Source organism: Prinia subflava, chromosome 7 (genome assembly GCF_021018805.1).
Source record: "Prinia subflava isolate CZ2003 ecotype Zambia chromosome 7, Cam_Psub_1.2, whole genome shotgun sequence".
Classification (NCBI taxonomy): domain Eukaryota; kingdom Metazoa; phylum Chordata; class Aves; order Passeriformes; family Cisticolidae; genus Prinia; species Prinia subflava.
The window spans coordinates 28,366,099-28,379,741 of record NC_086253.1 but is presented as its reverse complement, the minus strand read 5'-3'; the positions used below and the strand labels follow the sequence as shown (position 1 = coordinate 28,379,741).

General features: G+C 41.4%; 1 protein-coding gene across 10 annotated transcripts in view; it reads right to left on the bottom strand.

Moving 5' to 3' along the window:
* Positions 1–13,643, bottom strand: part of TRMT9B (tRNA methyltransferase 9B (putative)) — a 133,708-nt gene that overhangs the window by 26,391 nt on the left and 93,674 nt on the right. For 8 of the 10 annotated variants that reach the window (XM_063401986.1, XM_063401990.1, XM_063401988.1 and 5 more), the window contains one exon: positions 6,578–6,723. The exons of 1 other annotated variant lie outside the window; for it this stretch is intronic. In XM_063401986.1, the coding sequence (XP_063258056.1) occupies positions 6,578–6,603 (26 nt within the window). In that variant the 5' untranslated portion in view covers positions 6,604–6,723. Of the gene's footprint in view, positions 1–3,624; positions 3,819–6,577; positions 6,724–13,643 lie in introns of all 10 variants that reach the window. One more of the 10 variants, XM_063401994.1, reaches the window with a different exon arrangement.

Here is a 13,643-nt window from a genome sequence, read left to right as displayed (position 1 = left end):
TCTATCAATCCTATAGATTCTCTCCAGACTTCCTGCTTCTATTGCATTTAAAATAGATGTAGACTTAAAATATTAAGTCATGTAGCTTAATACACTTTAGGAAAAAAATAAAAAATTCCTTTTTATTAAGGTTTTTTAAGGTTAGCCCAAACCCCACATTTATTAAGGTCTCATTATGGTCTCATCATACAAATTTAGGCAGAATGAAAATAGAATACCTTTTCCTTTGGAGTAGTATGCATCTACAATTACATAATAAACTTCCATCTGTAGCAACCCCTCCTCCTTAAACAATTAAAAGACCTCATTAAAATCTATTTTTTTTATATTAAAAAGGACTTAAGTCACTAAATTAAGTGACCAAATGTTAAGAAAGCCAGAAGGCTGCCCATGAAACCTTAATTCAGACCTCTTTTGCCTGTGTATTGCAACCCTGTACTTAATTATGAGTTTGTCTGCAGAATAGCAGGCTCCATTTGGAACATTTGAAATTATGTAGTGACAAGCATGTAAGACTGGCTAATTATGTTGCCTCTTGCATTCCCATTCATTTATTCCTTTACTTTCTAGCATCTCTTTTGTGCTCATCCCTTATCATCTCTCATCTGGAGATAGTTCTTTCCCTGGTCTGTCTGAAACCTTTACCCTTAGATAATCTATTGCAGTCAATCAGATAAAGGTTTTTACCATATGGTTACAGCAATTGCTAATTATTCCTTCAAAGGTTATTTGTGACTTTTCTCCAAAGGTGAGGGAAGAAAAAAAAAGAAAATAAAAAGGAATAAAAACCAAGCAGGCGAAAAAAAGAAAAGGAAACCCAAGAAAATTTAAGTTTCCAGGTCGATGCAGTAGGGAAATAAGGAATCAAGGTCATGATATCATAGAGCTTCCTTATGACAAAGGATCAGCTCTCAAATTACAAGCTTCACAAAGAGACAGTTGTACTTGAAAGCAAAAGGAGGCATTAAGTTGTCTGGTGTCTTGGAGGGGAAGGATCATGCTGTATTTATAAAAAAGGATGCAATGTCTCAGTAGACATTCTGGAAAACTGATGATTTTTTTTAAACTTGTGACAAAAACTCTACTTTATGTCTGCTTCCATTGAAAGAAGGCCTCATCAGCCAAAGACTTTGTTTCCCCTCTACAATAAGCATTACAAAGAATCAACACCTTTGAGAGGCTTATTTTCTATGCAGATGCCTGAGAGTTAGTTTGGAGCTAGTGACTTACACCTTTGGTTGGTGAATTTGGTCTTCACATACAATTATAATGTTATTGTCAAACAAAAATGTTGTTTTAAAAAGTTTTCTACCAGAACTAACAAGAGATGGAAGCAGTGGTGTTTGTGATAATGAACTAAAAGCAGTAGTTCCACTTTGTGGGAAATTTTAGATCTGAAAAGATAAAAGAAATAATATTCTTTAGCAGTAACTGTTCGATTTTTTTTTTCTGGAACATGAAAATACAAAGAAAATTTGAGCTAGAAAAACCATGCTATTTCCTAAATGAAATGGGGTCACTAAAGGCTTAAGTTTCCCTGTGAAATCAAGTATAAGCATATTTTGTTTGCCTTGCAATCTCAGTATCACAAAAATCAAATTTTCAAAAGAAGTTGCTAAAAATGGTACTCTCCTGAGTGCTTCAGTCTTTAGAGACTTTCTGACCCTTTCCCATACATGGTCTTTGCAATTGCTGGCAATAGAAACTTGATTTCTTAAATAAAACTCATATCCTCTGCTTCTCATTTGCTTCCAGGAGTTTTAATAATAAAAAAAAATCCTCAAAATTTTGATAATACTGTGTTCTGAGCCATGCTGCAGGGTATGATGGATTTACTTTGAGTGGGATAAGAAAGCAGAACAAATTTACTGAAAGTAAGCCATGTCACAGTCCAGTAAAATTAAACACTCATGGCTTCAGGAATATAACTGTGCAGATACTTTTTCCCATAGGCTTACTGTGCAGTCAGGCTTGTATCATGGGGGATTTTTAATGTGTGACCTTCATAGCCTACCATGCAGAGCTGCTGTGCGGATTAACTAGTTAAGATTTGTAAAGTGCTTTGAAGATTATAAGGCATTAAGTTGCACAAGTGCTAAGCACTATTATTTAATACTTAAGTACAACCAAGCTTTACAGGACAACTCATGTTCACCTCACTAGAAAGAGTCTTTGCGCTTTCTTTGTGATTTCAGTACAGTTGTTACAAGAGGTAAAGCAAGCAGAACTGACCACAAAAGAGGGAAATTTATTTCTTGTTTCACTATCAGAAACTAAACTGAGATACAACTGTAGTGGTATTGCATAAAAATTAGTTGAAAATAATTAGTTGAAAATAATTATTATGAAATGCAGTCATAGAAATCCACATAAAAATGCAGGGCTCCTTAATGTGCCAGTACTGTCATTTTTACTACATCCTATCTTGCCCAAGTAGATCCACAGACTATTCTCCAGGAAGTGGAACTCCAAATCCCAGACCTATAGATGGACCAAATTTATAAGCTGAAAATGCTGCCAAGGGACAGTAGGGATGGATAAAATCTGTACATTGGTGAAGTTATACTTCATACACATTTTAGCTTATTTAAGTCACAATTTTGGAACAAAGATGAACACAGACTGTTGTCTTCATTAATCAGATTGGGAACACCTTGTTCTGATACAATTGCTTTGTTGGGTTTAATTTTGATTTAAACCTTCCTCTTTCTTGTTCTGTAATGTCAGTTTTCAACAGCAGGAAATCATTGGGATTTTTTGTGGTAACAAAGAGACAAGGTACTTGTTAATAAAATAACAATGCAAAACAGGACAATATGACATAATTTTGCACCTAAGTATGCTGGAAATAGAGGAACACAAGTGTTTCAGGACTGCTGAGAGGGACGTACTATAGAGGTTAAGGTGGCATATTGTTGGACCTGAGCTGCATCTCAGCATCCTGAAGTCACAAAGACCTTATTTGGCATGCACAGAAGGAGGGTGGGGTTTATTTACCTTCCAAAGACTAATTATTATTCAATGAAAGTGTCTTTTCAGGACAAAGCACTCAGTACTTGCATTTCTTGCCTCTGCAAAAGTGCTGCGGACATTTCACAAGGACAGACTTTTCAAGTATAGGCATTTCCTCTCCGTGGCTAAAAATAAAGATTACTTTACTATAGTGTTTTGACATTTTGATCTCAATTGAAGCATATAAAAAAAATTCAATTCACTGACAGTCTCCAGTATGACCTGAAATTCAGCTTTAGAGGTAAGTAAAGGTAAAAGAGGATGAATAGTGTACTTGCACAACAGAGATTCTTGTCCGTTCCTGGGTCAAGGAAGCTACAGGCCCCTAATGCTTCTCTTCAGAAATCATAAACTTTGCTTCCTCTATTCAGTTAATAACAGTCATTGTGTCACAGAATATCAAATTACTTGTCCAAAACGAAAAATTAAGTCCATGAATAAGCCAGAGTTCAACTTAGCTTTCTAGACACTGACTCTGTCCCAGACTGCTTTAGTTATTCAGTTTAGAAACAGCTTAAACCAGACTAGAACAGTGTGGTGCACATTGGTCAGAGAAACGATTTGGGTGTGGTGGCAAATTTGACCTGGTGCACTCTGTTAACAGGCTCTTACCAGGCTTTAGACCAGCTGTCCCGGGAGATGTGGGAAACTGGAGGCAGTACTCTTCATTCAGGTTCAGCTCTTTAGGCTCAAAAGCGCTCTTGCAGAGATTCAGGCTTCTTTGTTTTCAACGTGTTTTGGAGCTTTTCCAAGCCTTTATCTGAGGCTCCACTCACCTCCACAGTTGCTCTCCCACCACAGTGTCACTGCAAACGCAAAGAAAGCAACTCAGCTGTAACATTCTTTGCTTTTGTCTTTTCAGGAACCTTTTCCTTTGGTTTTCTTGCTGCCTTATCTTTTGTTTAAAGAATCTTAAATCATACTATGGAGCTACTTATTATTCATTTTAGATTCATTATGGGTTACTTATGGTGTTGCTCATACCAACAATAAACTCCTTGACATGCATTAGTATTCCTAATGCTTATTTCAGCTGAAGTGAAATTGTGTTTCTGAAAGGGCAGATATTTACCAGGTACATTACAAATCTAGTTAGAATTCGAAAAAAAATACAATTGGCTCTTCTGATGCCTGAGTTACTGAGCTTGAAAGATACAATGACTGCTATCACTTTCTCATACTGTGCAGATTGCCACACACAGTTTGGAAAGGGGTGAATGTGATTCAGTTCTCATGTGATTTTGGTGTATTGAGCAAGAAACACTTAAACACTGTAAAAACAGAACCATCAACAAATGTTCTCAAATGTTTTCCACTCTCTATTGTACCAGACAGAAAGAAATACAGTAAGTGAGCATCCCATCAGTCCCTCCACGGAATGGATCACACACCCTTAACTGGCAGTGCCTGTGTGTCATGCTGGCAGTAGCCACATGGGCAGTATTGAAAGATGGCATGTCCACAGTCTCCTCATAGTGACAGTAGACCAAGATCCATTACAGCAAAACCATGTGCAGCTTTCTTATCTTTTCCTTTCTTCAGCTGGAAGATGAGCTTAGAATAGCACTTTAAATATTGTCTTTCTCTGCTGAACTAGCTATTTGAACTACTGTGAATATGTCAGATCTCTGATATTCTGAGCTCTGAGCAGAAACTTTTTCTGGGGCTGTGGAGTCCTCTGACTTTTCTCCATAGTGCCTGGGGCTCCTGTTCTTCCCATGCATACCCATATCCTATAACTCCCAGGACTAAATAGCCCAAAGTGTTCATCTTGACCCAAAGCAAAGAGCTCTGCTCTCTTATCCATCAGCCCATTTCATGGGGGAAAGAGGAGGTGGCAGGGAGATTGGTCTAATTTAATTCTTCTGATCATCAAGAAGCAGAAAACATATGTGATGTGCTTCTTGTCTAACTTGCATCAGAACTAAGAAAATTCTCACTTTAGCTGCATATGTGTAACAGTGAGAATTTCTATCCTAAGTAGAGAAAAATACTTTGTCTTGGCAAGAATAGCTGTTAACATCAAAGAGTCTGAATTTGAGTTCTCAGTATTTCTCAACTTACTCCCATGGTATTCCTCTTGCATACTCAATCCAGTGAAACACTGGAAATGTTTCTTCTATTCCTTTGTATTTAAAAATGGACTGATGGAAAGGAATTTTTTTGGAAGTAGTTCTTAGAGATGGCTCACAGACCCGTTATATTCCAGGACCTTTGCCCATTTTTACGTTAAGTAACAAAGTGAACTGTCTTATGCTTCACTGTAAATTCATTTTCTCTCTCTTAATTTTTAGTTTAGTTTTATGAAAAGATATTTGGAAAAAAAACCCCAAAAAACAAGGAGAACATTACTAAAAATAAATCTAAGCAAAGAACATGTGTTGATGAGTTGCAGAGTCCTCTCAGTCTGGAAGAACAAACTTAGTAAAAAATGTGCCCATTTCTCAACCCCATAACAATTAACTCAATAATAAGTAGGAGCTTCTTAAGATCTGGGAAGAATTCCTATTATTGTTATGGGTCTCCACACAAGGGGATGGGAAAATCTCTATCCATGTTTATCACAGTCTCACTAAAAACTTCTGCCTCGACCACTTCATTCCAGGATCTTTCTGCACCCTCCTATGAGCAAGAGGAAACTCGGGTTCAGAAATGTAAGTGGAAGTGGAAGAGGGTGCTGAAGAAGAATCATGTGGCACTCTGGAGACCACACCTCAAAGATCTTTCTCAAAGGCCATCTCTAACTTCAAATAATAAGTTGTTCAAAAAAGAGGATCTCCAGCCAATGCTGTGATAGATATCTGATGAAAAGATGAGCAAGTCTTCACAATTTGGCTTTGTGGGGCTGAAGAAAAGACTGTATATCATATACTACCCACAATCTACTCTCCTAAATCCCTGTGCCCCCCTCCTCAGGCCACAGAAATTTCAGGTGTGCAGGTGTTGTGAAAGCACCCCTTGGCTATGCTCTGGATAGGAATTAAGTCAATTATTAGGTCCTGGGAATCTTAATCTCTTTCCATATCTAAAACTTTTAAATAACTTTCCTTTTCCTTCTCCAGAAAGGAGAAAAATCTTGGGGAAAATTCTGACAAGGCTGCTGAACTGCTAGTCCAGTCCACTGCAGTTCCAGGCACAAAAGAACACTACCTCACTTGGAAATTTCTCATCCTTGTTCCAGGCATTAGCTCCCTCAGCTTTACTTCTCAAGAAGACCCATGCTGAGCAGGGCGATTCACTGCACTCACAGGAGCAGTAAGTACTGAGTTGTTATCCTGGTTGAATATTATGGAACTGTTTCCAATTTGAAGGGAGTTGCCTGTAATTTCCACCTAGGTCTTTAACAGAGGTTTTCACTTAATTGTTGACAAAGCTTTTTTTCCCTTTTTACAACAAACTGTCTTTCTGAATTTTACTTCTCATCTTGAAAATACCTTCTTTAGTTCACTAAAGCTGCAGGTTCACTTTTCTTTTGCCTCTGAAGGATATTAATACCAGTAAGAACACCCGAAATACACAACAGAACTTCAGCAGACTTTGAAATGGTTAGCTATTTTAGACTTACCCATGGAGCTTACTTTCCAAGAACATTCAGATTTCTCCTTTGGAAGCATACTGTTGTGGCCAGCAGGGAGAAATGAACACGTTCCTCCATTGATCTTACTTGGAGCATTTAGGCCTCAAGAGAATGATCAGTGGCAGGAAAAACACCTGGCACAAGGAGTAAAAAGATGTGGTTGAAATGGAGTACTCCCAAAATCTTACACTGGAAAAGCTGTGTAAAATGTTCTTGAGCACAAGTTGATTTTAGGTTGGCATCTCTGTATTTTGACAGGAATTGCAATGAAGACCTGAAGGGAAATGTCTGGTAAGGGCCAGGATGCTAAATGTTATTGCATTCAGAGGGACAGGGAGCAGGGAACCTCCTTACCTTCTCTGCATATGCTTAACACAATAAGTTGTTTGGCTTCTATGAGTTTAACCACTTCAAATCACACTTGTCACATTGCTGTGCACTAGTTCTGCATCCACAGTAAAGATTTTTGGAGCTTGCTAACTACATATCTGCACTTGGACAACATATACAATTCCCACTAAATCAGACAAATAGATGCTGCTGAGCCATCTGTTCGAAAATATGTTTAGTTATATGTTGTTGTTTAAATTTATGGGGGGTCCCCGGGGAGTGCCCCCCGGAGACCCCCGGGGTCTTTTGGGGTCGTGGTGTTCCCGCGCTGGCAGGCAAGGAGACTCAGATGCCGGTGGGATGCTGATGAGGTGAGGGTTTATTCACTGAGGGAGAGGGGAAGGGAAGGGGGGGGAAGGGAGGAGAGGGAAAAAGGGAGCATCAGGAGGCCTCCAGGGGTAGAGGGGCAAGAGGGGCAGAGCCTTCTGCCTTAACATTCTTATCACAGAGGTTCAAAGGGGCGCGGTAACATTCTCCAGCCAATGAGGTTACAGATACAGGATACTGCAGGGAGGGTACAGACTTGGGATAAACCATACATTTTCCAAGGGTGAGCCAGAGCAAACCATTTCCATAAAATGCAATCCCACAAGTCACCCTTTTTTTCTTTAAAATGTGAGAAGAGAAATATGACATATGACAATTAACAATTTAAAAAATGAAACAGTAATTACAGTTTTGCAGCATGAAACCAAATACAGTTGCAGTAAGGATTATGTTATACGGTGAACAGTTGATCTGACCTTGTAATTGCAGTAGACGGGTTATGTGAGTTTATATTGCAAGATTTGAAACAAGTTAACAAATTTGTTTGAGCCTTTCCAGCGTGACTGGCCTAATAGTGTCTAGTCTTTTCCAACTGGCTTTTCAGACCACCACAGCCCCCAGTTTAGGCTGAGGCGCTGACCTCTGCTCCCACTCTAGGGACAGGAAAACACGTGGAGTTCCCCGGGCTCCACACACGGCCTCAGATTCTCACCCAAGGATCTGAGCCAAATCACTCCTTTCACTTTCCAACTGGTTCAACCAAAAGGACCTACACTCTGCATGCAATTGTTTACATTCGTCCATATGTACCCATCAGGGATTTTTTCGTCCATACTTGCACCAGAAGTGTCAGAGACCTAACAAAAGACCCCCAGTTTTAGGTCATCAAAAGAAAAACAAAAGAAAAAAAACTACAAAAACCGTCAAATACTTTCTCAGACACTCTATCAGGTTATCAATCACCCTCAGAACTAACTGAGGACAGTATAAACCCAAAAAGCATTATCGATTCAGTAGTCTACTACTGATTCGCGCTTTACAAGAAGACAATCTAAAAACTGCTTCCCTTGGATCCACACTTGTGACCTGAAAAGGCCTCTGCTTTCTAAATTAGAAAACAGGGGAATCTGCAATATGAACACACACAAAAGCTAGAAAGGCATGATTGTAAAAACTACTTCATGGGGATGGGAAGGAAATGGAGGGGTTTGGGACACCCTGCTGTTTGGCCAGAACAGCAAGGGACAGGGGCAGAAAAACAGGGAAAGGGAATCAAAGTAGCATTAACAATTATACAAGGCTGCAAAACTGGTATTACAAATTCACTTTAGCTTTGGGGTTTGGTTTCTTAGCGTTTACCTTGTGGGACTTGGAAAGCGGAAGATGGGACTGAGAGCACGTGGCCATGGTGGCCATGCGGTCACAGCGCAGCATGTGGTGTCAGCCATGCCATGCCGGGTTTAGCAGGAAGGGGTTAACTCTCGGGGGTTTGTTAAGGGAAAGGGGGTTAGGGAGAAGGAGCAGCGAGGGGAGGAGGGGGTAAGGGTAAGGAAGGAGGTTACACAATTTACAAAACCGAGTTTTGGAAGGTGTGGGGCTTGGGCACAACTGAAGACTGCTTTTTCCTTCTCTGATGGCTGTCTGGCTGAGTTCCTTTCGCTGCTGTCCAGGGCTGCTTCGCCGCTGTTGCAGGGCAGGGGGAGGGGCACCTGTTCTCCGCGCGGCTTCTCCCGGTGCTGGGGCCCGCGCACGCTGCGGCGGGGCCGGGACCACGTGTCTGCTCACGCCGGGACTGCCCCGCGCCGCGGCCGCACCGGGCCGGGGCCGCTCCGCCGCCAGGGCCGTGCCGGGCCAGGGCCGCTCTGCCACCAGGGCCGGAGGGTGCCGCGCCGCTGCCGCGCAGCCCGCGCCGCCGAGCCGAGGCGGGCCGGGGCCGCGCCGCTGCCACGCGCCGCAGCAGCGGTCCCGCCGCGCTGGGGCTCACGCCGGAGCCTCGCCGTGGCGGAGCCGCGCCGCCCGGGCCGCGCCGCCCGCGCAGCGCCGAGGTGGGCTGGGGCCCCAAGGGGCCGGGACCCGGGCCCGCGCCAGGCTGGTCGGCGGTGGTGGGACAGCCGCGTGGTGGCTCACGAGGTCTCTGTGCGGTGGGGGAGGGGCCGCCCCGGGCCGCGATGGCCCAGAACGGCCGCTCCACCGGAGATGGCACCGAAACGGAGTTACCATGGTCCATCTTGTCTCAGGGTCGCTGGTGCTGTTGCCCGACGTTGGTGCGTCATCTGTTGTTGTTTAAATTTATGGGGGGTCCCCGGGGAGTGCCCCCCGGAGACCCCCGGGGTCTTTTGGGGTCGTGGTGTTCCCGCGCTGGCAGGCAAGGAGACTCAGATGCCGGTGGGATGCTGATGAGGTGAGGGTTTATTCACTGAGGGAGAGGGGAAGGGAAGGGGGGGGGAAGGGAGGAGAGGGAAAGGGAGCATCAGGAGGCCTCCAGGGGTAGAGGGGCAAGAGGGGCAGAGCCTTCTGCCTTAGCATTCTTATCACAGAGGTTCAAAGGGGCGCGGTAACAGTCTCCAGCCAATGAGGTTACAGATACAGGATACTGCAGGGAGGGTACAGACTTGGGATAAACCATACATTTTCCAAGGGTGAGCCAGAGCAAACCATTTCCATAAAATGCAATCCCACAGTTATATAACTGAAGTTACGAGTACTTCCTCACAGATGATGCTATCCTAGCTTAGATGGCTAAAGAGAGAGGGGTCTGTGCATCTGAAATATCCCCATAAGACCATAAAATACAATGTAGGAACTGTACAAAACCTATGCTTTTCTGCACAAATGTGGAAGCCTGGCAGGATTCCTTGGGTCATCACAAATGGCACTGAAATCTACACTTAGACCACTGAACTGAACCTTACAGTCTTCATTTGAGTGAATATCTAGATATTCCTTAAGTCAATATGAGAGCTATTTAGACTGGAGTTCAGAAAGCAGATCAGATGGCAAAATAAGGGGATGTTAGGTTTTATGAGTCTTAACTAAAAAAAAAAAAAAAAAAAAAAAAAAGGTAGGTTTTTTTGGTTGATTCAGAGTAAGAATCACAAGACCACACTTTGTTCCCAAATTTATACTTGCTACTAATTGAAGTTCCCCTTGAGATTCTTGTGCTGCTCTGATAAATACTCACAATCAGACCAACTAGAAATTTGGCTGGCTTTCCTTGGTACTATTTAGACATGAACTAAAAATATTTTTGGAAACACGTAATTTTTTGGAGTTTAATACTACTTTGCAGCATTTGTAGTTCTTGTCTTACTTGTATTACACCACAGTTTGGTTTATATCTATATGTAGGTCATATTTTAATAACAGAAACAAACATTTATCAGAAATTTTCAGGGCTCTCCTCCAAGAGTCATGATATTTTCCCTAGTTTCTGTTTGGTATTGTTACAAATGAAATGTTTTTGCTTTGTACATGTGTCTCATTTGTTCATTTAACTGTATTTTTCTGTTCAACACAGACTCTCAACCCGTACTCATCATCTAAGCATCTGAATCACTCTTCAAGCATATGAGTAGCATGAAGGGTATAGATCAGTCACTAATCCCATGATTCTGCCTTGTCTATTTAGCTCAGCTCTCACATTTCAACCTCTTATCTGAGTCTGGAGATCAGTTTAGTGGACACCCTAGCCCAAAAGGCTCACTACCCCAGGATGCAGGAGCTGAATTCTGCATTATGGCAAAAAGCTAGGTTGTGTCACACCTTCTAAACATATACTCAAGACTCTGAAACCTTTTCAGAAGTATTGATGACCTTACTCAGCAGTCTTGTGAGAAGATGGTGCTCTGGTGGAGGAAGATCATATAAACAAACCCTTTCAGAGCTCATGCTGGTGTGCATTCAGGACATACAGCTGTCAAGATCAAAGGATCACTCAAGGTTGATGCGAACTTTACATTCTGCTCTGCATAGGCCTAACTCAGGAAGGACTGGCTGGCTGGTCCCAGTGCAGGCAGCAGGTATTTCTGAAGTGACTGTACACAGGGAAAAGGAAACCTATTTCTGCGTTATACCTCAAGCCCCACAAGTTTATTATTATTACTCTTTTACTACTGAGACTTTTCAGGGCTCTAAAGAAAAAAAAAATGTATTTCAGCAATGGTTATCTGTTTGTCTACCCTGAGGAGGAGAGGAGGCAAGTTTTGAAAAAAATTGCCTCAATCAGAGAAAACTTATTGGTCTGAAACACAAACCACTTGCTGGTCAGTGGCAGGCAAGTTCTTCATGTAACATTCTCCACTCTCAGTGACCATTATCATGATAGGAGATCCCTGATCTTCAGAGAGCACACTGTACATTCCTAGTCCAAGGCTGCCACTGAAAGATAAGGAGAGACAGGGACAAGATTCTCACCTACAGTGAGGCCCTTCTAATCAACACTGTAACCTATATGATGGCTTCACAAAGGAAGCTACATCCAGCAGGCTGATTCTTGCTGCCAGAAAGGTTGGTGAGTACCTGCCAGTGCCGTGCTGCTTCACTGATTGCCCTTGTTTCCTCAAAGGAGATGTAAGTACACAGGCTCATAGCTGGTTACATTTCCTTGCAGAAATAAGAAGGCTCCATGGAGAAGGAGGCAACATCAAAAATCACAAGATCATCAGCCAAGAGGATGAGAACTGCCAGTTCTGTGACAAGCACAGTATCTTCTCCGAGAACTAAGGTGCGGTATCTGATACCTCCATTTACCTGCAGCTCCCTCTTACAACAGCAGCCCCTTCTTAGCAAGAGATGCCTTAAATGAGCATCAAGCCAAGAGCTATAAATTTATATTACAGAACTGGGTGCATTCCTTTCTACTCTAGGTGCATACCTGTGATTGTCATGCTCACTTCTACAATAAGGAGAAATTCTTTACCATCGGGAATAAGATAAAAAAATAGCTTAAATATCTTTGAATATTTGATATTTTGTAGGAAGTCTGGCAAAACATTTGAAATATAAACATTTACATTATCCATATCAGTTATTGCTTTCTCTCTTTTATGCAAGAAAGCTTTATTTGTAAATAGTTTAATTTTCCTTTATCTCAGCTCTTTCAAAGCTATAATGCCTCTATATTAGAAGACTGTATCCCTAGGATTTCAAGTTTCAGTACAATTAAGACAATATAACTCCTTGAGTTTTCCTCCAGCTCACACAAATTCTCAAACCAAATTCTTAAAGAGCTACTCCTTTTGGCATCACTGGAACTTTTCAGTTTATTAGCTTTCTTGTTCCAGGAATCTCAGAGAAGTTATTTTAGCAAATTGAATCCCATAAGCACATATAAAAAAATTATTTGCCATCTTGGTTAAAGTTTTAAATGATGATTGGATACTTCCATTGTCAATAATTTTATTTTGTTAGGCATTTAAGAAAATATTAGCAGAATCTTTCCTTAGCAGTTTCATTGCCAATATTCTGTTATTGTACAAAAAATAGGATCTTATACGTCCCTGTTTGGTTTCTCAATTAAAATTTAAAAAAAACCCCAACAAAAAAAAAACCCAAAAAACAAAAACAAAACAAAACCCCAAACAAACAAAACACACACACACAAAAAACCCCAAAAAAACCCAAAAAAACCAAGAGGACATCTCTAATGGATTCACCTCTGGTGACTTGGTACCTAAAACTCTCTGTCTGACCAGGTGTATTTACTTACCTAACAGTCCATACTCCCATATGGTTAGCAGGGAGAGAGACAGGCAGCTGCACAAGGCAATTTGCCACACTCTTAAAAAGGTGGGATGATCTGCCTTCCAGTGGTCCCTCATACTGTCTGCCAAAAAGGCAATTCAACAATTTAAACTGGAGCACATATTTAGTGTGCTTCAATAATGTTCTCAGATTACTCTGATCAAGTAAGAGGAATACAGCCCCAACAAAGCAATGAGATTTGAATAAAATAGACAATTAAGTGCAAGGTAATTGTTTTATCACTTTCCCAAAACCAGAAAGATAGCAAAGAGCAGATGCAGGGTCATATTGCACTATCATCACTCACATTTAGTAGTGCTTCCTAGTTAAGTAAGTTGTTACTGTCTACTAATCCAAATATGTCTAAAGAAATTTAGCAAAATCAGGCTGACAGTAAACATAAATTATTGACATATTCTGTATTTGGATGATTAAAGGGAGATACCAAGTTATTCAAGTACTAAATTTAGACTCTTTGTCAATGAGAGTAGGCTACATAATACATCTGATGATCTGGACATAAGTCCCAAGTCTCCCCTACTGTGTATAATGCTATAGGGCCAGTCCTGTTAACATCTTTATTGATGATCAGGCCAAGGGAATTGAGTGCAGCCTCAGTCAGTTCACAGAGGACACTAAGTTGCACAGGAGGGTT